Genomic DNA, 22,073 nt, shown 5'->3' with positions numbered 1-22,073 from the left:
TACGAGAACGGACACTGCACTGGTGATATAAAACGCACACACACACAGGTCTGTTAACTTAAGCGATACTTTTAAAGTTGTCTAATATTTTTCTGACTAACAAATTACTGACACAGTAGGCTAAAGGGTAGATTTAAAAAAAGAAAAACGAAATTTAAATAAAGAAAAAACGAAATTTAGGCTAAATAAAACAAATGAAATTTAAATAAAGAAAAAACGAAATTTAAATAAAGAAAAAACGAAATTTAAAAAAGAAAAACGAAATTTAAATAAAGAAAAAACGAAATTTAAATAAAGAAAAACGAAATTAAGTTAAATTAAAAACGAGATTAATTTAAATTAAAAACGAGATTAATTTAGATTGATAATAACGGGTAAAAAGACTAATACATTTTGTTTCTATTATTCTATTTTCCACAATGTCAAAGCAACGCAGCTTAACCGAAAACACAAGCTCAGGCATGCACTTCGGTCCATACAAACTCCACTGTTCTGCACTCTAGCGGTTCGAGCCGCGCCTGAATCGCGTGTCTCAACGCAGGCAGTGTGCAAACTCCAACCTGTTAAGCTGAGACGCTTACGCCACGCAGCCAGTGTGTCGCAGGTGATAAAAAAATATAGTGGTTCAGTATAACCCACTAGCGGCGCCAGGATTTTGATTGTAGGTGGGCCTCCAGAAAACTGGATGGGCCAGTTAAAATAAGGCAAAAAAAAAAAAAAAAAAAAAACGGGTTCCCCTTCATCTCCGTCTCAGCGCTTTTCTGGGCACTGAGGACAGCGACTCAGTAGCCTAACAGTTACCTGAATTTAATGCGTAATTAGCATAGGTAAAAAAATGAAATTTCATTTCATTTATTGTTTAGTAAAATTATAGGCCTATTATTTTTAGTTTATTAACAGCAACAACAGCTGTAAAGATGAAGTTGACGATCGCCATATCTCCGTAGTGAACGCGCCTATAGAGAGAAATGCACATCATGGATTACATCTCTGATTATGTAGCCTATTTCTTTTCGTTTTAAATTGTTGAAAAGACATTTCAAGCTTTCTTAAGATATATTTCATGTCTGTGAGGCCTACGCTGAGTTTCGTTAAGTTAGGATGAGAATGAGATGCGCTCCAGTTCACAAGCGGACGCCTCCATGATTAGGCCTATATCGTCTGCTATATTTGCTTCTTGGTTCCAGGCAAGTGGTTGATAATTTTTTTTATTAAAATTAAGATACAATTTATACAAAACGAAATTCACTTAAAAAAAGTCTTTCTACAAAACAAAACTTAACTAAGTGGTCAAAATCATGTCTGACCCACGCCATGTCTCTCGATATATTGCGCAGTTCACTTTTCATAATCAACATAGATGAAAAAATAACATTATAATATTTTAACAAATATGAAACTAAATGAGCTTATTTAATGGCTACAACATGTATAGTAGACCTACAGACTCTCTATTTGTACAAAATTGCTGCACATTCATTTTATTCTGAATTTTGCACACATAAGTTGAAAGTCATTTGTTTGTGCATAGCAAAACATATCTGCAACATTTATCAAGTTCACTGATAATTATGCGTGCATTTATTAATTATTATCTTAATGAATAATGAAACAAGGACGAAGCATGTAAACTGCGTTGTTTGTTTAGAATGGAATGGATCGCAAATAGATCCGAACGAAGAAACGTACAAAACCATAGTAGAAAATGGGTGGGCCCAGACTCAATGGTAGCGCCGCGGCTGGTATAAACTACATCAAACTTGTATCGGCCTATATGCTTAAATGATATTTGCTTAAAGATGCAATGAAAAATGCACAGTTAAAACTATATGCAAAAAATATGTCTGATGTTGACAATGTTATTGTCTGAGGCTAGCCATGTGGCAATGTTTATCTGCAACGTTCGCTGATGCGCGTGGTGTGGCAGTTCATAACAAGAATGTTTTAATTACAAGAATGTTTTAAATGAATGCTGCTGTTTTTGTATTAACACAAGAATAACTGATGAATTTATTTATTATGTTATTTCTGAATTTCAAACATACATTTCCAATAATTCACCAGAACTCCTTCCTCTGTCTTCCTTAATAATGCGTTAATGCGTCAATTTAATGAATAAATAATTTAACGACTAGTCGACTAGTCGTCGACTGTTATGCAAAACTAGTCGACTAGCAAAAATCAGTAGTTGTGAAACCCCTACTTGTTACATCATATGAAGGATGGTGTCTACGCTAATATTATTCTCTCTGTTTATTCCGGACCGCAGTCCGCCGGATCCAGGCTGTATCCAGATCTGATGAAGTACCTGTGCCTGGACACGACGACAACGCACACCTGAAGTGTCAACTAGGCTCTCCACTGTGAGGGCTTCCTTTCCCTTCCCTTTACCTCTGTACAGATAAAACGTTGTCGTTTTATCTGTACAGAGTCCCCACGTGGCTACGCGGAACCGATAAATAATTCTGTATTATACATTTTTAAGGCCAGACAAGTAGTTTGTTGAGGGTTGATTTGTAAAGAAGAACTACACGCCCTGCGCACATATATATTCAAACGCGCACTGTACACGTGATGCGCATGTGTGCAACGTAGGTGTTTGCGCAGAGATAACGGATAATCGTTTGCACCTTGGAACCTATTTAAGGGAGTGCGTTCACGAGCCACCAGGCACTGTTTTGTGCGGATGGGAGGCTAGAGCGCGTTGAGGGTTTTCTGTTAGAACAATGTCGTGTTATCGGCCCCTAATCAGTGAATCAATCAATCAAAACTAACTTTAGCTGGACAATAACGTTATCCTAGAGCTGCTGTAAAGCCAAAACAATCTCTGTTACTGTAATTTCCTTTTATCACTGTAAAGCTGCTTTGAAACAATTAATATTGTTAAAAGCGCTATGAAGGTGACTTGACTTGACTCTGAATGGCATGGAGTGCTTAGATGCTCATAACTTCAGCCAAAGCAAACAAACCTTGAACCAACAGAAACTCCCTACTGTCTCCATTCGCTAGGGAGGAACTGATTTACTTCACATAATGAGGAAGCTCAGGGCCTGCCATGATGTAACATTTGAACAGTGCAGACACTGTAATGTATCGTAGAGAAATACAGAAGCACGTTGATCTGCCAGTCGCAGGTCTTTCATGTGGATACTCTCCTCCTATTCATGCATAACGATGCATTTAAAAGTTAATGGCCAAACGGATCTTTATAAAAGTTCACATTGTTGTTGCAGATGAAATATAACACGGATAACATTACATAAATATTTTAATCAGCTTAAATGTTGATTATTAGTCACTCAAACCCCTTTATCCAACCTCTCTACTTAACCGTAGGTCGCGCACATCCGTCATGTTTTGTAGTTCCCTTTCAAGGGAACTCGAGCTGCGTCAAACGCTGTGGGAACGCCCCTGCGTGAGTGCGTCATGAAGCACGTATGGAATCAGTCCAATGGCGAGACGGAACGTCATAGGCGGGTGACGTCATCGACCAGGAAACTATAAAGCACCCCAAAGATCACAAATGCGCTAGCTTCTGTGCCTTCAGCAAGCGCTCTGTGTGTGAATATTGTCCAAGTGTTTTTTGTCTGTCATTTAGTGTCTACTAGGCAGGAGTTTTCACAACAAAAAAAAACATACATAATGGCGAGCGAACAGCAGTATAGAAAGTGTGTTCCCCCCTGTACTCGTTTCCTCACGGGTGGGGATACACACGATCTATGTGTTGTTTGTTTGGGAGTACAGCATGCCCAGTCAGCTCTCGAGGGGGCTGACTGTGAGCATTGCGAGCGTTTCCCTCTAAGAACGCTCCGCTCCCGCCGATCACTTTTTGAGGAAAGTGGTTCGGTTCGCGCTCCCCGCGGCTCGGGTCCCGCTTCTGCCGAGGCAGAGCGGCGGCGCTTGTCGTGGGGATCGCAAATGGATCTGTCAGCGGGGTTTGAGACGGGCTCTGCCTTATCTCAGCCTTTACCTGCCAGTTCCAGTGCCTCAGGTCAGGGTCTGGAAGCACGCGCTGCGGTTTCTTCCGATCAGGCTGAGGCACCAATGCTGCAACTATCCAGTTCTGAGGAGCTGGATGTTGTCAGTATTGACACAGCGGATACTGAGGACTCGTCACCTCATTCCCCTGAACATGAGGAGCTTATGGAGGTGCTTACTCGTGCTGTTTCTAAATTAAGCATTGAGTGGTCAGCTGTTAGGCAGGAGTCTGTTGCTAAAAGTAAATTAGATGAAAGATTTCTGCCCTCCCGTGTCTTACCTCCACGTCGGTGCCTACCGTTTTTTCCCGACCTCCACACCGAGGTGTCGAAGTCGTGGGAGAAACCGTTTTCGTACCGTATTTTTAGCCCTCAAACTTCCACTTATTCGAATATTGCGGGGACTAAATTACATGGTTATGGGGCGATGCCTAAGGCTGAAGAAGCGTTAGCTAGTCATCTTTCTGCTGAATCAGCATCATCTTTGAAGGCACCGACTTTGCCCTCCAAGCCCTTAAGAAATACATCGGTTTTGGTGGGCAAAGCTTATTCGGCGGCAGGTCAGGCCACAGCATGCCTGCATACTATGTCTATTTTGCAGGCGTATCAGGCCGATTTATTAAAAGATGTGAGTGAGAGTGAGGAGGTCAGTACTGACGTGATTCACGAATTACGTCAGGCTGCTGATTTATCTCTGCGTGCCCCCAAGGAGTCGGCCAAGTTAATGGGCCGTTCTATGGCAGCCCTGGTGGCCGCAGAGAGACATCTCTGGTTAAATCTTTCTGGTATGAAGGAGAAGGAAAAAGCTTTTCTTCTGGACGCTCCGCTGTCTCCTTCTGGTCTGTTTGGTGACGCTGTTAATTCGGTCATTGATAAATTTCAAGAAGAGAAAAAACAAGCAGCAACGTTTCAGAAATACCTCCCACTTAAAATTCATGTCCCAGGGACTGCTGGGCGGGGGCAGTCCCGGCCGTCGACAAGCTCCTCGCATAGGGCGCAACAAAAGCAGAGTGTTGCGTCTCGTGCTCCCCCTGTCAAACAGTGGGACCAGACACGGCACTCTCAGGCGAAGCCTTCTGGTGGTAAAGCCGATCTGAGGACGGTTATTATGGCTAAGAAGGCTTCGTCTAAGAAGAAGTGGCGTCAGGATGTTGAGGGTCGTCACCACCGTGAGGGAAAGGAGTTCACCGCTTCAGACGGTGCCCATTCTCTCTCGGTGCCCTCAGGGGTCCGGCCTACCAACCCTGCCTTTATGCCGGGGCGTAGACGGTCCCAGCGAGCGGTTTCCCGAGGGACGCTCGCCCTCTCTGAGGAGGGGTTCAGAGCAGTTAAATCAGTCGTTCCCTGCCGGTGCGCCGTTACAGAGCGCTGTATTTGCTGCTCAAAATATTCCAGAGGCCAGCCTCGAGAGGCTGGTACCCTTAGTAGATTTTCTGGCGGAGTGGAAAAGCCTTCCAAGAGTTTCTCAGTGGGTCCTGCAGTCGATAGAGAAAGGATATGCTATCCAGTTCAGATCTCGTCCACCTCGATTCAGCGGGGTCCTGCCCACTGTGGTGGGCCCCGAGCAGGCTCTGGTAATGGAACAGGAGGTGAAAACGCTCTTGCAAAAGGAGGCTATAGAACGGGTTCCTCCTCCCAGCAAGGAGTCAGGTTATTACAGCCGATATTTCATCGTTCCAAAGAAGGATGGGGGGTTGCGTCCAATTTTAGATCTGCGCCTGTTAAATCGTTCTGTAGCGAAGCTCAAGTTCAAGATGCTCACTCTCAAGCAGATCGTGTCACAAATCAGATCCGAGGACTGGTTTGTCACGATAGATCTAAAAGACGCGTACTTCCATATCTCCATCCTTCCGCAACACAGGAAGTTCCTGAGGTTCGCTTTCGGGGGCGAAGCGTACCAATATCGTGTTCTTCCGTTCGGTCTAGCTTTATCTCCCCGCACATTCACGAAGTGCATGGACGCAGCGCTGGTTCCGCTGCGACTCCAGGGCATTCGTATTTTGAACTATATCGACGATTGGTTGATTTTATTCGGCAAGCGGCTCAGCATCGAGATGTCGTCCTCGCTCACATCAAGAAGTTGGGGTTGAGGCTGAATGCCAAGAAGAGTGTGTTATCTCCGTCACAGAGGACCTCTTTTCTGGGAGTGGTATGGGACTCGGTAATTATGCAAGCACGCCTGTCTCCTGCTCGTATCACTTCGATTCTCTCAGCCGTGAAACAAGTGAAGCTAGGCCAGTTGCTCACTGTAAAGCAGTTTCAGAGGCTGCTAGGTCTGATGGCAGCAGCGTCCAACGTTATACCTTGCGGCCTGCTGTACATGAGGCCTTTACAGTGGTGGCTCAGGACCAAGGGGTTTTCCCCGAGGGGAAACCCACTCCGCACGATCAAAGTTACGCGGCGTTGCCTCCGTGCTCTGGTCATGTGGAGAGAACCTTGGTTTCTGTCCCAAGGACCTGTGCTGGGAGCTCTTTGTCATCGTGTAACGCTAACGACAGATGCTTCCCTCACAGGTTGGGGGGCGATCATGAGTGGTCGTCCAGCCCAGGGTCTGTGGCAGGACCATCATCTTTCATGGCACATAAATTGTCTAGAGATGTTGGCGGTGTTTCAGGCTCTGAAACACTTCCTCCCAGACCTGAGAGGCCATCATGTTCTTGTTCGATCCGACAACACATCGGTGGTCTCCTACATAAATCATCAGGGGGGTCTGCGTTCGCGCCCGTTATACAAGCTGGCTCGCCAGATCCTTCTATGGTCCCAGGGGAAGCTTCTTTCTTTAAGGGCGATTTATATCCCGGGGTGTTTGAATCAGGGGGCGGACATCCTGTCGAGGCAGGGGCCAAGGCCCGGGGAATGGAGACTCCACCCCGAGGTGGTGGAGCTCCTTTGGAGGCATTTCGGTCGTGCCGAGGTAGACCTGTTTGCCTCCAGGGAGACATCACACTGTCCTCTGTGGTTCTCTCTAAGCCACCCAGCCCCTCTGGGGTTGGACGCTATGGTACAGGCGTGGCCGAGGTCACGTCTGTACGCTTTTCCCCCGATTGCTTTGCTCCCAGGAGTTCTGGAGAGGGTTCGCCGGGACGGGGTCAGCCTATTGTTAGTAGCCCCGTTCTGGCCGGCCTGAGTGTGGTTTGCGGACCTAGTGTCTCTCCTCGACGGCTCTCCCCAGGAGATTCCGATCAGGAGAGACCTTCTCTCTCAGGCGAGTGGGTCGATCCTTCACCCCCGCCCAGAACTGTGGAAACTGTGGGCCTGGCCCCTGAGAGGGTCCAGCTCATAGGTGCAGGTCTCTCAACCGAGGTTGTTGAGACCATTCTCCACTCCAGAGCTCCATCCACGAGGAGGTTATATGCCTTGAAGTGGAAATTATTCACTTCTTGGTGTGGAGAACACCAGCTGGACCCAGTTAACTGCCCGGTGGGTGCAGTGCTGGAGTTCCTGCAGGAGCGTTTCTCCACAGGGCTATCCCCCTCCACACTAAAGGTGTATGTGGCGGCACTAGCTGCCTACCATGTCCCTTTCAGTGGAGTCTCTTTGGGGAGACACCCGTTGATAACACGTTTTCTTCGTGGTACTTTGAGGCTGAGGCCACCAGTTCACACGAGGGTGCCGACTTGGGATTTGACCATTGTATTGGAAGGTCTCTCCCTGGCTCCTTTTGAGCCCATAGAAGAGGTTTCTGAGAAGTTTATCACTCTTAAGACTATCTTTCTCCTCGCTATCTCGTCTCTTAAAAGGATTGGAGACATTCAAGCACTTTCGGTTGCTCCCTCGTGCCTGGAATTTTCGCCTGGGATGGTGAAGGCCTTTCTCCATCCTAGGCCAGGCTATGTTCCTAAGGTTCCTACCAATGTTCCTAGACCTGTAGTTCTGCAGGCCTTCTGTCCTCCTCCTTTTGTGTCGTCAGATCAGGAGAAACTTAACTTACTCTGCCCAGTTAGGGCTCTAGATGCTTATGTCCACAGAGCTGCCCTGTGGAGGAAATCGGAACAACTGTTTGTTTGTTTTGGACCACCCAAGAAGGGGTGTCCGGCATCTAAACAGAGGATGAGCAAGTGGGTGGTTGAGGCCATCTCACTTGCTTACGAGTCGGCTGGTCAGCCTTCACCTTTGGCTGTGCGAGCTCATTCTACTAGGAGTATGGCTGCTTCTAAGGCTCTCTTATCAGGAGTGTCTCTTCATGATGTTTGTGATGCGGCAGGCTGGTCCTCACCGCATACTTTTGTCAGGTTCTATAGCCTGGACTTCGGCTCCACCCCTGGGGCACAGGTGCTTTCGTCTGCTTGTGCGCTCTGACTTCACACTACGGACACTTGCTCTTATGGCGCCGTGGGTATTAGCGTTCCCACAGCGTTTGACACAGCTCGAGTTCCCTTGAAAGGGAACGTCTCGGTTACGTATGTAAGTTCGCTAAATAGGGAACGAGACACGCTGCGTCGTTCTGCCATACTCCCGGCATGCCCGTGATCTACTTGCTTCAGGCCTATCAGAAGCTAGCGCATTTGTGATCTTTGGGGTGCTTTATAGTTTCCTGGTCGATGACGTCACCCTCCTATGACGTTCCGTCTCGCCATTGGACTGATTCCATACGTGCTTCATGACGCACTCACGCAGGGGCGTTCCCACAGCGTTTGACGCAGCGTCTCGTTCCCTATTCAGGGAACTAAGGTTACATACGTAACCGAGACGTTTTCTGACCACTTTTAACTAACTCAAAAAGCTTGGGTTGGTCTGAAGTAGCTTCATTATTCATAGGTGTGGTTTGGGCGTAACCATAGACTGTAAAAAATATGGACAAAGCGTCTGTGACGTCACCCATAGACTTTCTGAAGAACGGGTTTGAAGCCGTTTATGGGGGGTATGGGCGGCGCCATCTTGGAAAATCTTGGGAAACCCTAACCCCGCCCACCTTCTGACGCAGCGCGCGTCACTCAGCTCGCTCTGCTACTCCGGTTATCTCTGTGTATATTTTAGGCAACGAAATATGTTATAAAACACCATACTAACTCTTTTCGTTTTCATTTAAAGAAATCTTAAACATTATAGCCACACAAATGTGGTTCAGGCAACGCGTATTGATTATATTCACTGCACATAACGTTTGCCTATTTATAACAAAACGAAATATAAAACACAAACCTGCCTCTTTTCGTTTTAAATATAATATAAAAATATTAAACATTTTAATATGGTCCAGGCAATATGTGCATTTGTACTAAACAACAGATGTTGCAGTAAACAACATTACAGATCATCTTCGTTGTATTAAAATTTAAAATGACAAAACTCAACCCAGTCTCTTTTTGTTAAATTTCAGTTTTATCAATATTAGCTATTATAAAAGTATAAGTAAAAGGTAAAGTTACAATAAGCTATACAAATAAAGCAAACAATTCAGTCAAACATAAAAAGTCATGCGCTCGATCTAGTCTAACCATACAACGGTACAAGTTAAATATAGCTTATAAAGTTATGAAACTTCCCCTCAGCCAAAACGATTGCCCACGAGACCAAAAATCGCCCGTTAGATATAGACAAGACGAATTATATCTCATGTTTAACCACTACAGAGACGCCAGAGTCAGCGGCAAACCTCAAAACGTCTAGCCGATGAAAGGCTGCTCCAGGCGGGGTACATCGCGCCGAGCGCCCGGTCATCGCTGGATCTCACAACTGGATACAATTTTCATAAATCTTTATAAATAAACCACAGATTTGAGCTTTAAACAACTACATTCTCGCCTGAAAAACTCTTAAAACTACATTTCATGATACAGAAACAGTAGTATTATATGTCAACTGTATTAAAAAATGGCGCTTCTTATGTTGTCATTCTGCCTTTCAGCTGTCAATCAAGCTGTCAATCAAAGTTAACCACGCCCTTATTGTCATACATTTTATATCTAAATACTATCTAAACTAACGAGTTAGAAAAAAATTCACTACCCTCGCCGTTGTCAGGCACTCGGAACCTATCGAAAAATCCAATAAAAGTCCATGGGACCAACCTGTAAAAACATGATTTTATGCTGTGAAAACGGACATTTTAACATGGGGGCTATGGACATTTGCTCCCTTTTGGGACCTTCCCCTAGCGGATTTTCGATGTATTGCAGTTTTTCGCACTTCCGGGTAGGCTTCATTTTTCAGATCAGAATGTTGCCCCTTGGGCGTAACGTGAAATAAACCAATCAGAGCGACATCTCACATTCCCTTGTTCCATGGCGGATTGCTATTATAACGGCGGATTTGCCAGGCGCACGCCAGGAGCGGTTCACAGCCGAGGAGACCGACGTTCTCGTCAGGGCCGTAAAACACAGAGAAGTGACATTGGGGATGGGAGAAACCCACCCAAATTAGCTTCAGTTAAATAATTGTATGGGTAAATGTGTAAGCTAGATTTATGCCTATTTTTTTACATCTTCATGGACGCAACAATGATTTCCCTCGTGTGTTAATATTCTTCCTTGAAAATAATGTATGATTTGCAAAAATGAAAACTGCTGCTTCTGTGTAGATGAGAGAATCAAAGTGTATGCCCGTTGTGCACACGCTACATTGATTATGGCCAAGCATGCGCCCTTAAAATAGCATATGAATAACATGCGCAAACACTTTAGACTAGGTTTTTCCTGGTCAGTGGCGGAATTGTTTTCTAAACCTGCAAAATAGCATCAGGGAATATTTGCGCCGAAACACGCCTCCTCTTTTCGCTGCACCGCCCCCCGGGAGCGCAAGTTCACTCCTTAGTTTACCGGCGTGCGTCTGTGGAGGGAAAAGTCCGCTGTGCACGGGTCAGGGGTGTGAAGTAACGAATTACAAATACTCACGTTACTGTAATTAAGTAGTTTTTTTCAGAAATTTTACTTTTTTGAGTAGTTTAAAAATTGTGTAATTTTACTTTTACTTGAGTATATTTTAAGTGATGTATCGGTACTTTTACTCCACTATTTTCCTTCCGTTTGTGGTCATTACTCGTTACATGCTTGTTTTAATTTAATTTTTATCCATCAACGTGATAATGTCACATTCACCGTCTGTCATCGTCCTGTTCACTACAGTTCCCAGAATCCTCCTTGTCTCCACACCTGAACTCACTCCCTCAATTACCCACCTGTTCATCGTTATCATCATCTGCATCACCTGTCTTGTGTTCATCTGTGTGTGTATTTAAGTTCCTGGGGTCTCATTTATAAAACTGTGCATAGGAACCTTACTAAAAGTGTACGTGCGCCCGAAAGGCAAAAATGGCGTACGCAAAAAAATATTCAGACTTATAAAACCGTTCGTACGCCAGAACCTGCGCAGAATTCACTTTATAAATCCCCGTCAGCGGAAGATTGTGCGCACATGCGTCTCCACCCCGAAATAACCATATATGGAGCTTACAACGCCTAGTTTTACTATGCAGATCCTCATCTGCATATCATTTGCATATTATTATTCATCCACGTGATAACGTTTAATGGTACAAGACACATTACATTAATAAAAATCAAGTAGTTACCTATCCTTGCCTTGTTTTTGAATACATAAATCAAATAGTGTAAAATACATTTCAGAGAAAGTTTTCTCAATCTTTTCCACTGGCCGAATTGTATTTTTAATTGATTTATATTTTTTAATGGAAACAGATAGGCCTTGGGCATTATTTGTACGAAACTATTTTCTCAAACAATCTGGTATTATCATGATAAGCAATTATCTCTGCGGTTAAAACATTAAAACACAGCACGCCACAGGAAGTGTTCAAAAACATCGCATCCACAACAATATTTCTATTGATTGAATTTGAATATAAAAAATGTTGTAACTTCTCAGTAATGATTTCATGTTTAAGTGTTTAACTCCATTAATTTGAATGGCATATTTAATCTAAATGTTTATATCAGGGGTGGTAGGGGTGGTAGGGGTGGTGGGGGTGGTGGGGGTGGTAGGGGTGGTAGGGGTGGTAGGGGTGGTGGGGGTGGCGCAATGGATAAGACACATGCCTTTGGTGTGAGAGACCCGGGTTAGAATCCACTGTGAGACACCAATGTGTCCCTGAGCAAGACACTTAACCCCTAGTTGCTCCAGAGGCGTGCGACCTCTGACATATATAGCAATTGTAAGTCGCTTTGTATAAAAGCGTCAGCTAAATGAATAAATGTAAATGTAAATGTATATCAGAAGTAAAACATAGTTTAAATCATTATTTTATTTATTTAAACTGTTATTTGCGTCAGTTTCACTAAACGGCCCAACACGCTCGCTGGCGCGGACATTTAAGAAGGGATGGATATTTGCTTCAAGTGACAGGCTTGGTGAGTGAAATTATATTTGTATTATCTTTCTGTATATGTTTAATTTTCTTTAGATTTTCTGTCTAAAAGTGACCAAAAAGACACTTAACTCCAGCTCACCATCGGTGTCGCCAAACTGCTCCATCTTCAAAACGTTCGTACGCATGGGTCAGAGAGTTTGCGTGCAGGTGCGCACATTTTCCCGTCAAGTTTGTTTTTATAAATCACAACTTATGCGTCGGAAGTGGCGTACGCACATTTTCAGCCCCGTTTTGTGCGTACGCCACGTTTATAAATGAGGCCCCTGGTCTTCACTCGTCTTTGGTCGGTTATTGTTTGTGCACCAGCACACTGTTTCTTGTTTGTTTTGAGTTACCTCCTGTTAATAAACCTTTGCTATTTTGGTACTTCGCTTGGCTTGTCTCCTTCCTCAACCCGGACCTTACAGAATAACCGACCACATCATGAGCTGGGAGCTCGCTGGACAGATCGCGGTTTTGGCTCGGGATAGCCGCGATCTGTTCCAATTCACCTGGGGTTTTGTTCCTCTTGCAGCCTCCTGCTCGCTGAGCGATGAATCAATCAAGGCGTGTTACCGGATTGGGGCCAAGGTGGTCGATCCGAGGGAGCCTCCAGATCTCTCCGGTCTGGACTGGAGAGAGGCACTCTCCAGTTGTCTGGAGAGCTTCCTCCCGTGGCACGCCATGTCACCGTCTGCACTTCACGCCAGTCCAGCCGAGCCTGCACTTCACGCCATTCCAGCCGAGCCTGCACTTCACGCCAGTCCAGCCGAGCCTGCACTTAACGCCAGTCCAGCCGAGCCCGCACTTCACGCCAGATCTGCCGAAGCCAAGGCAGTTCGCGTCATGCCCGCCGAGCCTGAGAGTGTCATGTCCGCCGATCCAGAGCCAGTCGTTGGCCCAGAAGAGCCAGATCCAGTTCCGAGTCCAGTTCCGAGTCCAGCCGAGCCCGCACTTCACGCCCGATCTGCCGAAGCCAAGGCAGTTCGCGTCATGCCCGCCGAGCCTGAGACAGTTGTTGGCCCAGAGAGGCTAGATCCAGTTCCGAGTCCAGCCGAGCCCGCACTTCACGCCAGATCTGCCGAAGCCAAGGCAGTTCGCGTCATGCCCGCCGAGCCTGAGACAGTTGTTGGCCCAGAGAGGCCAGATCCAGTTCCGAGTCCAGCCGAGCCCGCACTTCACGCCAGATCTGCCGAAGCCAAGGCAGTTCGCGTCATGCCCGCCGAGCCTGAGACAGTTGTTGGCCCAGAGAGGCCAGATCCAGTTCCGAGTCCAGTTCCGAGTCCAGCCGAGCCCGCACTTCACGCCAGATCTGCCGAAGCCAAGGCAGTTCACGTCATGCCCGCCGAGCCTGAGACAGTTGTTGGCCCAGAGAGGCCAGATCCAGTTCCGAGTCCAGTTCCGAGTCCAGCCGAGCCCGCACTTCACGCCAGATCTGCCGAAGCCAAGGCAGTTCACGTCATGCCCGCCGAGCCTGAGACAGTTGTTGGCCCAGAGAGGCCAGGTCCAGTCCCGAGTCCAGTCCCGAGTCAAGAAGTCGCCTGCCCTGTCGAGCAAGAGCCAGAGCCAGTCTTCGAGCAAGAGCCAGAGCCAGTCTTCCCAAAGGCGTTTTCACCGCTGGTCCTGCCCAGCTCAGAACCCTCTTCGCCGCTGGTCCTGCCCAGCTCAAAGACTTCTTCACCCCTGGTCCTGTCCAGCCCAGAGTCGCCCCCCGTCTCATCCAGTCTTGAACCAGAGCCTGATAATTTCCCCAAGAAAAATTTTTTGGGGGGGGCTATAAGTCCTCTGGGGGGACCGTGGAGGCCTTACCGACACGGTTCCCAATGCCATCCTAGCCACCTGAAGGGTCTTCTCCGCCATGGCCGCCCGAAGGGTCCTCGCCGCCATGGTCACCCGAAGGGTCTTCACCGCCATGGGCGCCCAAAGGGTCTTCTCCGCCATGGCGCCCGAAGGGTCTTCTCCGCCATGGCCGCCCGAAGGGTCCTCACCGCCATGGTCTCCTGAAGGGTCTTCTCCGCCATGGCCGCCCGAAGGGTCTTCTCCGCTATGGGCGCCCGAAGGGTCTTCTCCGCCATGGTCGCCCGAAGGGTCTTCTCCGCCATAGCCGCCCGAAGGGTCCTCACCGCCATGGCCGCCCGAAGGGTCTTCTCCGCCATGGCTGCCTGAAGGGTCCTCACCGCCATGGTCACCTGAAGGGTCTTCACCGCCATGGTCACCTGAAGGGTCTTCACCACCATGGCCGTCCGAAGGGCCTGCTTCGCCATGGCCACCTCCTCGTCCTGCACCACCGTGGCGGCGATACCATCCTGGAGTCTCCTGTCTGTCATCTCTCTGTTCACCCTTCGGTCACAGACTCCAGGATAAAATAAAAAAATTATTCAAGTTTTTTTTGTGGATGCTACTGATAAAAACAGCTTTGCCGAGACTACAAAGAGACATGCATTTTTTTGTGTGTGTGTGTTTGTTTCTTTTATAAGTTTCCCCGGATATAACTTCCCTATTTATTGCACAATTTTCCTTACAAGTTATATTATCAGCATTACAATTTGAGTAAATGTAGCCGTGTGAAATGTAAGGGATGATGCCACCCTTCTAGACAATGTGCATTTACGTTTAAATTGTAACATATTTAATGGCATGGAATTACAGTGTAATTAGTGTTAGCTCACTATCTTAGGCTTTTTCAGTGCATTAGGTGAGGTAAACTGATAATATTAGTGATTCTCATTTATTTATCAAAACACTAAAACTGGTACCGTTTTGGAGAGAAATTAGGTATTTTTTTTATTTCTCCATTTAACCCATCTCATGGTGTGTGATGCTGAACTATCATATGAGTTTCCAAAATTTTCTGAATTCTTTGCACAGTTATGAACATTGATATTTTATGTGCAACAATATCAGGATCAGTGGCCTTACACCTCATTTTAAATGTATTTTTTTCAAACAATATGATTTAAATGGGGATGAGTGTACTGATTTGATGCATTTTAAAAAGATGGATGATAGCTATTCTTCAATCTTTCTGACGAAAAACAAAATATAATGTACAGGTTGTGCAATGTTTTTTTATTTATTAATTGTAGTGCACAGTGTTTATTATAAGGGGGTAGAATCCGCAGCTCAGTACTCACTACTCACTACTCATGAGTCATGAGTACTTTTAAATTAGCTACTTTTTTACTCTTACAAATACTTTTAACTCTACTCACACTACATTTTTTGGAATGTAATGGTACTTTTACTTAAGTATGTTTTTTCAGTACTCTTTCCACCACTGGCGTGGGTGCAAAATAGGAATGATACATGCATAGGTGTACAAAGTCAATTGCGCTGGGTGCAAGATAGGGGCCACAGTGTCAGTCAGTGGTTCCCATTTTTGGCCTTGCGTCCACACTGAGATGGTGTTTTTATTAAAGAAAACAAAGCTTTTTGAAAATGCTCTCCAAAGTGGATACATTTTAAAAAGCCGTTTTCGCATTGTAGTGTAGATTCTGAAAACGGAGGAATTACATTTTATAACGGTTTTGAGCCTGTTATGTGCTATTCAATTTCACACAGTTGCTAAAATAGTATGTTACTTTGCACACTCTTCGTATTACAGTCCTGCAAAGATGACAGATAATTTACAGGCATTTGCTGTCCTGCGACTTGGATGCATTAGTGAATGGTGAGATATTTTGCTAAATAAAATTATCCTGCCAGAAGAATTGCGTGATATGTCTTTGTGGCGAGCAGGACAAGGCCGAGGGCCGTGAGAGCGGCGTGATTACTGATGAGCGACATCTGTGCGCGACGCACCAGTCTCATATCTCTCACGGAGGAGCGGAAGCATAAAGGGGGAGCGACGACAGTGGAGATCGAGAGAGGAAAGACCTGAACTTGTGTTGTGTTTTGTTTTATTGTGACAGCAGTCGTCCGTGAGGGGCTGCTGTCTTTTACTTTCGTTTTATTTTTATCATTAAAATGTGTTTGAATGTGTTTGAATGTACGCCGGTTCCCGCCTCCTTCTTCCCACAACATTTAACCTTGTTACAGTCTTGTTCTGTCTGTATCATCTCAGTGAACTTTTTATGAGGGTTTACGCATGTGTAGTAAGGGGAATTTTGCGTCAGTGTGGATGAGAAACTTTTGGAAAACGCTTGAAAACGCTAGTGTGGAAGTTTGAAACTAAAACGCCGTTTTCAAATGTATCCAGATTAATGTAGACATAGCCTAAAGGGTTGTTTACGCAACAACGTTTTCAAATAAAAATTTTAAACTTTTTATACATTTTGGCCGTTCATTTACAGTAATTTACAGTAAACAACAAAAATCTGTGAATCTGTGGAAATGATGATGTCATGGACATCCGTATTACAAGTTCAGTCTATAGTGTTTCATTGCCATCTAATGGCCTGGCAGCAGAATACAGCGTTTTAGTCGTTTTTGCGAATCAGTGTGAATGGGGATCGTTCTGACAATGGTGTCGTCTGTAAGTGGAAAACTCAAAGGAAAACTTCTCAATTTTAAGCGTATCGTTATCGTGTAAACGTGCCCTTAGATTTCTCCCTAATCAAACCCACCTGACTCAACTTATCATCAGCTTGTTAGTAAAGACTCCCAAGACCTCAGATGTGTGTGTCAGATAAGAGAGATGTGCAGTGTTGGGGGTACTCCAAGACCAAGGTTGGGAACCACTGCTCTGTGATGGGATTACTTCAAGCTGTACTTCAAATGTTAAGAGTACAAATGTATGTAAGAAGAGAAATTGAATGCAGATGTAGCATTCTTTCTATAACTCACCCAGTATTCGTAATGCATTTGTTACACATTATTTGTTGGCCAATGTCTCTAGCCATTGCAAAGATGTGCTTTGCAGGGATTATTATTATAATTTGTTTTCAGTTTAAAATTCAAGTTTAAAACAGTTATTTTAGAAACGGGCAGAGCTGAGGAGCCAAAGGCACAGGGTAACACCGCTGGTCTGGTGGGCCAAGGCGGAGCTGACGAGAAAGGGTCTCAGAAGACTGCGGTGAAGCTGGAGCAACCAAGGACAATAGTGGAGGCGGAGAAGGCAGAGCCTGGTGGAGCCGAAGGGGTAGAAGGCTGGAAGCCCGGAAGCCCAGAAGCCCATGGCAAAGCCAAGGTGATGATCAAGGCAAGGCCAGAGTGATGAGGGACCCTGGTAGAGTCATTAGGATGAAGGTCCACGCAGGAGACGAGGGAGCATGGAGCTAATGAATCAACAGGCCGAGGTGGAGTCATGTGCTCGGAGGCCTGAGGTGGAGTTAGGGGCTCCATAAACCAAGGTGGGACTGGAGACTGGGAAGCCCAAGGCAGAGCCAAGGATCTGAAGGGAGACAGCCAAGAAGAAGATGAAGAGCTGGTGAGAAGGAGGCTGGGTGGGACCAGTGGCAACGAAAGAGACAGGAGACTGGGCGGAACCAGTGGCGATGAAGGAGAGAGAAGACTGGGCGAAATCAGCGAGTACAATATATTAAATGAGCTCTTAGGAAGCAACTCTACACCAGGAGTGGGGGCAGAACCAAGGGCATGATCCAACTCCAAACAGTCCAACTCAACCAATATATCCACTGGGATGCACATGGTTGCCAGCTCTCTCACCTGGTAAGACTCTTAGACTGGCTCGGGCTCTAGATGCAGGGCAATGCTCTTCACCAGTGGAAAGTCCTTGGCAGGCTTTCACTCTGATCTCGTGGTAAGCACAGGCTCTTGTTCTGGGTCTGCAGTAAGCTCTGGCTTTGTGTCCGTGATGGGTGTGGTGAGAGGTTTGATGGGCTTGTCTGTGACAGTAGTGAGGGGGAGTGGGAAAGAATTCTAATCATCTATCTATCTATCTATCTATCTATCTATCTATCTAATATTTGTAATCATCTATCTATATATCTATCTAATATTTCTAATCATCTATCTATCTATCTATCTATCTATCTATCTATCTATCTATCTATCTATCTATCTATCTATCATGCCAGCAACATACTAGCAATGTCCTAAATCACATTAGCAACATGCTACCAATGTGTTAAAACATGCTACCAATGTGCTAAATCATCTTAGCAAGATGTGAAATCATGTTACCAACATGTTAAATCATGCTAACAACATGCTAGCAACGTGCTCAATCATGTTAGCAATGTGCTAATCAAGCAATGTGTTAAATCATGCTAGCAACAAACTATATCATGCTAGCAATGTGGTAACGCATGTTAGCATTTGCTAATTAATGCTAGCAATGTGTTAAAACAATCTATCTATCTATCTATGAGAATATCACATTAACACATTTACCTAATTTGATATTATAATAGTTTAACTTTGTTCTGTGATATCAGCTGCTTTATTCAACTCGTTTCAAAGAATTCCATCACGTTAGTCAACACTAAACTTTAAAATGTTAAAATTCATTTCGGCATGCACACATTACATAACTATAGCCATAATCACTGAGAACATCTGGCTACATTGATGTTCACAAACCCATGTCCTCATGTAATGAAAGCATTAAGCATTTTCAAGTGTCACAAATCACTTGATTACCATTTATTATCATGTCAATATTTATAGCTCCAAACACTCTCCCCCTCTTGTTATCTTTTCAATAGGCTTTGAGTTTGCCCAAGGAAGTTTAGAAATACTTTCCATCCCGATTGACAGCCAACTACAATATAACAAACAATGTCTTTGAAATGCAGGTCAAGTTACTCACAAGCTTTGTGCATCCTTGAGAGGCTGAATGGAAAAAAAATGTGTTTATCTGAGCCAAAGAAAAACACTTTGGAATCCTGTTTCCGACTGATTCATTATAGGCCTCTGGCAGAGAGAGCGAATCAGGCCTGACGAAAGACTTTTCAGACTCCCAAAGACACACCAGAGAGTATCATGTGGGTATCGTTGAGAAAACATGCAAACTCTCGCACATACACACACAAACGGTATGGGCTAAAAAAAGATGCTGCGGTTTTTGGGCCATCCTTGAAACTGAACAGGCACGCATAAAGTCACACAAACAGTCCAAATGACAACTTAAAACAAGTGCTTAAAAAAAGATGGAGGTTGCCGAAATGACAGCCTCCACCAGGATTATGTTCTGTACGAACACCAGCCCCAAGGGAAAGTGCCGGTTGCTGTGCCAACGTGTCTGCAGAAATGACAAGTGAGCTGTAAACCACAGCAGGAGGGGCCACGCCCTTCAACTCTCCTTTAGGGGCCCCCTTAGGGCACATCAGTTCCCAGAATGCACCTAGTCCTCGCAACCATCGAGTCAAAACACTTTTTTTCTCATCCTATTTCCTTCCACTCAGTCAGGTAGAGCCTAACCAATAATAGCAGCCTGGCTGTGGTATTGGCAACATCTGCAGGGTTCAGAGTAACTTCTATATGAAAGTTCAGCCAAGTCATTCTGTGGAGTCATTTTAGAGGATTACTCACATCCTCTGGCCACCCCAGCCGCCCCAAGTGACAGTCCCGCTGATGGATGACTGCAGATGGAGAGATTGAAAACAACTGACACATTGGTCTCAACTTTTAAATATTTACAGATTGTAGGCTATATGAGAGCTCAGACTTATCACTGACTTAAAAATCATCAGCAGATTGGGTTCTATTTTCAGAAGAACATGCATAGGCCTCCTAGTAACAATTTACACCTTCAATCTAATGTAAGATGCTCTGGATAAAAAATAAAAAATAAAACTGCTAAATGCATTAAAGGTGCAGTATGCGATCTCCCAGAATTGTTGTTGAACACTGTTGATATTTGAAATCAACCCAAACAAACCCACCCCCTCTCTTCATTGCTCCGCCTCCAAAATTCACAAACACTTCCCATATGGAAAAGGTTTGCTAAAAACTCCCGTGATTCTTATATGTTCCAACAGAATATTGTAAGGGACATATATGCTGCAAAAACCACATATATAAATTTTATAATATTAGTATATTTTTAATCATATTATGTCATATATGTCCTACATACAACTGAAGCCATATAGATTTTCATGATGTAAAAACATAGGAAAATAATGCTAATTTAATATGAATGTCCAGCATGGACGTGTATAAAACACAGTACAGTTTACCAATCAGTATAAGGCTTTACTTCACTCATGCTTGTTCTTATCTTGTCCTAAGTCGAGCCCTATGCCTGTAGTCAATCATGGTTACTGTATACTGTATAATCAGCATTAGATGAAACACAACATTTAAACTACACACACAAGCACACATTTATTAGAGTGTGTTCTACAAGATACAGTTGCATATTTCACATATAAATAGTTTTCATTTTAAATCCTGCATCACCTGTTTTCATTTTCATTTGTGACAATTTCTCTAAATTGTACTTTATCACAGTACTAACATGCAGTTCTATTCTTAACCTATACAAACTTTCCTAAATGTCGAAGTGATTCTTATGGGTAAAATAAAAAATAAATTCTAAAAAATCTAAAAAAAAATATTCAGTGGCTTAGTAAATATCACAGCAATAATTAACTTTATTCACTTAATAAAATCTCTGAATATCATTTACTTGATAGTTTGAGTTGAACATACCAAAATAATTGACTAAAACTCCAACAATTAATTTTGTCTGAAAATTACAGTTAATAAAAAGAAGTTTTTCACTAAAATAATTTAGTATTTGACTAACCAGTTATTTATTTAAAATACACTGAGCTAATATATTTGTGAAATTTCCATCACCATATTTGAGAATGGATAATTAAACTGATCTGTTTCAAGAACCACAAATATTACTTAAATAAAATCAATATTATTAATATTTAACACGCATAAGAAATTGATTAAGTTTACTCAATGAACACAATGCACCCCTCCCCCACCCTCTGACTTGACGACGACAGCTCAACGGTTGAAGCCCCGTTCACACTGCCAGCGATTTTGTCGCTGCATGTCGCTAGTCTCTGTACTGTGAAGTCGCTTGTGGGCGTTCATAGTGCTGTCGCTCTAATGTGACTGGTAGACTGCACGTCTGGCCATATCTATACAAAATACCATCACAAGTGATATATACAACTATATCATTTTAATTTGACTAGGATTTAGGCTCAAAAGAAACAGTATGCTGTTGGGAGAGTGTTTTTATATTACCACAGCAGTGTTCAGTGGATTAAATCATTTAGCCTACTGGATTAACGATCGATCAATCAACAGATTAACTCATACTGTCATAAATTACTAAAACGTCATTCGAATTTGACAAATAATCAATTTTCTTGTCCCTAATAGTCAACATAATGCAGGGGAAACTGTAAAATGATCTGCAGCAGTGCTAAACTTGCATCATAATTACAACACTCGAACTAAATGTGTGAATTAAACTCACTGAGACTGTCGACAGTTTCTTTTCCATGCATCATTTTATTATATCCATGTATGTGGTTACAGTCAAATCATATAAAACAGTGAAATCGCCCTCGAACTCTTCTGTCTTGCCTGCACTCGAGACGGTGACGTGAGCTGAGCTCCTCTGAAAGTCTTCTTTCCTATTGGTTGTCGCTCGCGAAAATCGCTTCTCATTTGCATAAAGTTGAAATTTCTGAACTTTTGTCGCGCGTCTCGTGTCGCTTCTGTCGCACATTCTGTCGCACATTCTGTCGCCAACGGTCACTGTCGCTCGTGTCGCCGGAAGTCGCCAGCGCTCCATTAAAATGAATGGGATCATGTCGCTTTGTCGCTGCGTGTCGCTGGCAGTGTGAACGGGGCTTGAGTGAGCGCGCGCTGTTTGAATTCTCTTCAGTATCAAAGCAACAGTTCTCCTCTCC

At 44.3% G+C, this 22,073-nt stretch overlaps 1 protein-coding gene and 1 long non-coding RNA gene across 2 annotated transcripts in view; one reads left to right on the top strand and one right to left on the bottom strand.

Annotated features, from left to right (window-relative positions):
* The window catches only part of LOC309487041, a 97,067-nt gene that overhangs the window by 57,112 nt on the left and 17,882 nt on the right, over positions 1 to 22,073 (bottom strand). The window lies entirely within an intron of this gene.
* LOC309486872 (uncharacterized protein) lies at positions 10,998 to 14,286 on the top strand (the record flags this gene model as incomplete). The annotated part of the gene is made up of 2 exons (XM_082154339.1): positions 10,998 to 11,154; positions 12,563 to 14,286. Exon 2 carries the CDS (start codon positions 12,727 to 12,729, stop codon positions 14,284 to 14,286), a length of 1,560 nt encoding a protein of 519 aa, XP_082010465.1. The 5' UTR covers positions 10,998 to 11,154; positions 12,563 to 12,726.

This window comes from Leuciscus leuciscus, assembly GCF_965113295.1.
Source record: "Leuciscus leuciscus genome assembly, chromosome: 22".
Classification (NCBI taxonomy): Eukaryota; Metazoa; Chordata; class Actinopteri; order Cypriniformes; family Leuciscidae; genus Leuciscus; species Leuciscus leuciscus.
Note: the sequence above shows the minus strand (reverse complement) of the source record. Positions and strands in the feature narration are given on the sequence as shown.